Here is a 1,792-nt window from a genome sequence, read left to right as displayed (position 1 = left end):
CNAAACACACGAGGCTTTCAGTCAGCTTTGCAGAACAAAAAGGTAAAAAGACACCTGTAGATTTGTTAAGATGGCTTTTTTAAAGGTTTTATAAAGTTTATCATCCACATAAATGCTGGATTGGGGTTTTAAACCACAACAAATCCCTCCGTTTGAATATTAATCATAGACACTGATAATCATTAGCTGTTGCACAGGACAGGCATGCCGCTCTAAAACACAGAAACTACACCAATACTGATGCTAACCACTTCTGCTTTTGCCTCATGGCTTGTAAATATAAAACAAGTGCTTTTTGTGCCAAAACAAATAGGAGGAATAAGACTATTTGTGACTGTTTTTTTTAGTTTTTTTTTTTTGGAGGGGGTTATAAACTGACAGGACTCATTCTGGTCTCAGGTTTCCAAAAAAACCTGAACTGTCCCTTTAACCCATGATGTTAGCAGTTAGTGCTAACCCTAGCGCTATAATCTCATGGACTGTTCCCTTCATGACTGGTCCCTGAACCATTTGTCCACCACAGCAACACAAAAATTTAGAAAGTACTCGCAATGTGACATGAACACTTTGTCTTTCAGTGAAGAACTACAAACATGTCCGCCAGCTCACCTCACAGGGCACTACGAAGGGAAGATGAGGATATTATCAACAATAAAGCAGAAGTATGTGGGAGTTTTCCTTCATCTTTGTGAGACCTGAAGGTTTTTCCCTGCAGGGACCAAGAAACTCAACAAACACCTTCAGGATGTTTGTTCTACCTGTGAGGAAAGTCGATATGAAAATAACACAGGCTGAGTAACTTCCTCTTTCCCGCCCTTATTGCCCTCCTCTTCATCAGGCGGTTGTCTTGATACACCTGCATTTGCCCTCCCCCTCTTCTCTTCCTCTTCCTTCGGGTGCTTAGTCTCACTATCGCCCCCTGGCTGTTCACAGCAGGGTTGTGGATCACTGTCCCCGACGTTTGCCGCCTCACACGACCGTGCTGATCCGGCTGACGGGCTTCGCCTTGGGGCCGCCGCCCTGCCCTGCTCCTGGGGGGTGCGGGGAGAGCGGGGCGGTCGACGGGGGAGGTAAGGGGGAGTGTGGAGGGGGAGGCGGGATGGATGACAGGGGTGGATACTGAGGCCCGTAGGGCTGCGGAGGCGTCTGGGTGAGAAGGCGTGCCGAGGGAGTCTGTGGCGGCGGGGTAGAGAAGGTGAAGTGGGTGGAGGCGTTGGCGGAGGGAGAGGGGCTGAGCGGGGAGTGTATGTGCACGGCGTGGTTGTGAGAGTGTGTGTGCGCATGGGGGTGGGGCTGGGAGTGCGAAATGGTCAGTGGGAGTTTGGCCCCCTGCCGCCCTGAGTGATAGAGTCCGTGCGGGGTAGTAGGGGTGACTGGGGAGTGCGGGGACAGCGGGGGCGGCGTGGTGAAGCCGGCTGCCATGTTGTAGCGCGGGTGCTGGGTGGAGCTTTGCGGCAGCCTCTGAAGCTGCTGGGTATGAGAGGGAACGCAGCCTTGCCGTTGGGGTGCGGAGAAGCGGTGCGACAGGACGAGGTGCTGGGGGACACTCTGCATGTGGTAGCGGTGATGGTGGTGGTAGGGTGGGGGTGGCGTCTGCTGCTGCGGGTGCCCAGAGACACTGACTCCGCCTCCTCCACTGTTGACGTGGCAGTACTGGGCGTGCAAAGCCTGGAGCTTGGACGGCCCCCCTCCCATACCTCCTACCCCTCCAACTCCTCCCGAGTCTGACTGACCGAGGTTGGGCGATGGGGAGGGGCATGGGGAAGGGGAGGATGGGAGGGGGATGGGAGGC

The 1,792-nt window shown here is 54.0% G+C and overlaps 1 protein-coding gene across 1 annotated transcript in view; it reads right to left on the bottom strand.

Moving 5' to 3' along the window:
* Positions 1 to 347: 347 nt before the first annotated feature.
* The window catches only part of LOC108251435 (IQ motif and SEC7 domain-containing protein 1), a 107,493-nt gene continuing 106,048 nt past the window's right edge, over positions 348 to 1,792 (bottom strand). Inside the window, exon 20 of the mRNA XM_037977001.1 lies at positions 348 to 1,792. This exon is cut by the window's right edge and continues 41 nt beyond it. Coding sequence (XP_037832929.1) covers positions 970 to 1,792 — 823 coding nt within the window. The 3' untranslated portion in view covers positions 348 to 969.

This window comes from Kryptolebias marmoratus, linkage group LG8 (genome assembly GCF_001649575.2).
Source record: "Kryptolebias marmoratus isolate JLee-2015 linkage group LG8, ASM164957v2, whole genome shotgun sequence".
NCBI lineage: Eukaryota > Metazoa > Chordata > Actinopteri > Cyprinodontiformes > Rivulidae > Kryptolebias > Kryptolebias marmoratus.
The sequence above is the reverse complement of the archived record's forward strand: the minus strand, read 5'-3'. Positions and strand labels throughout refer to the sequence as shown.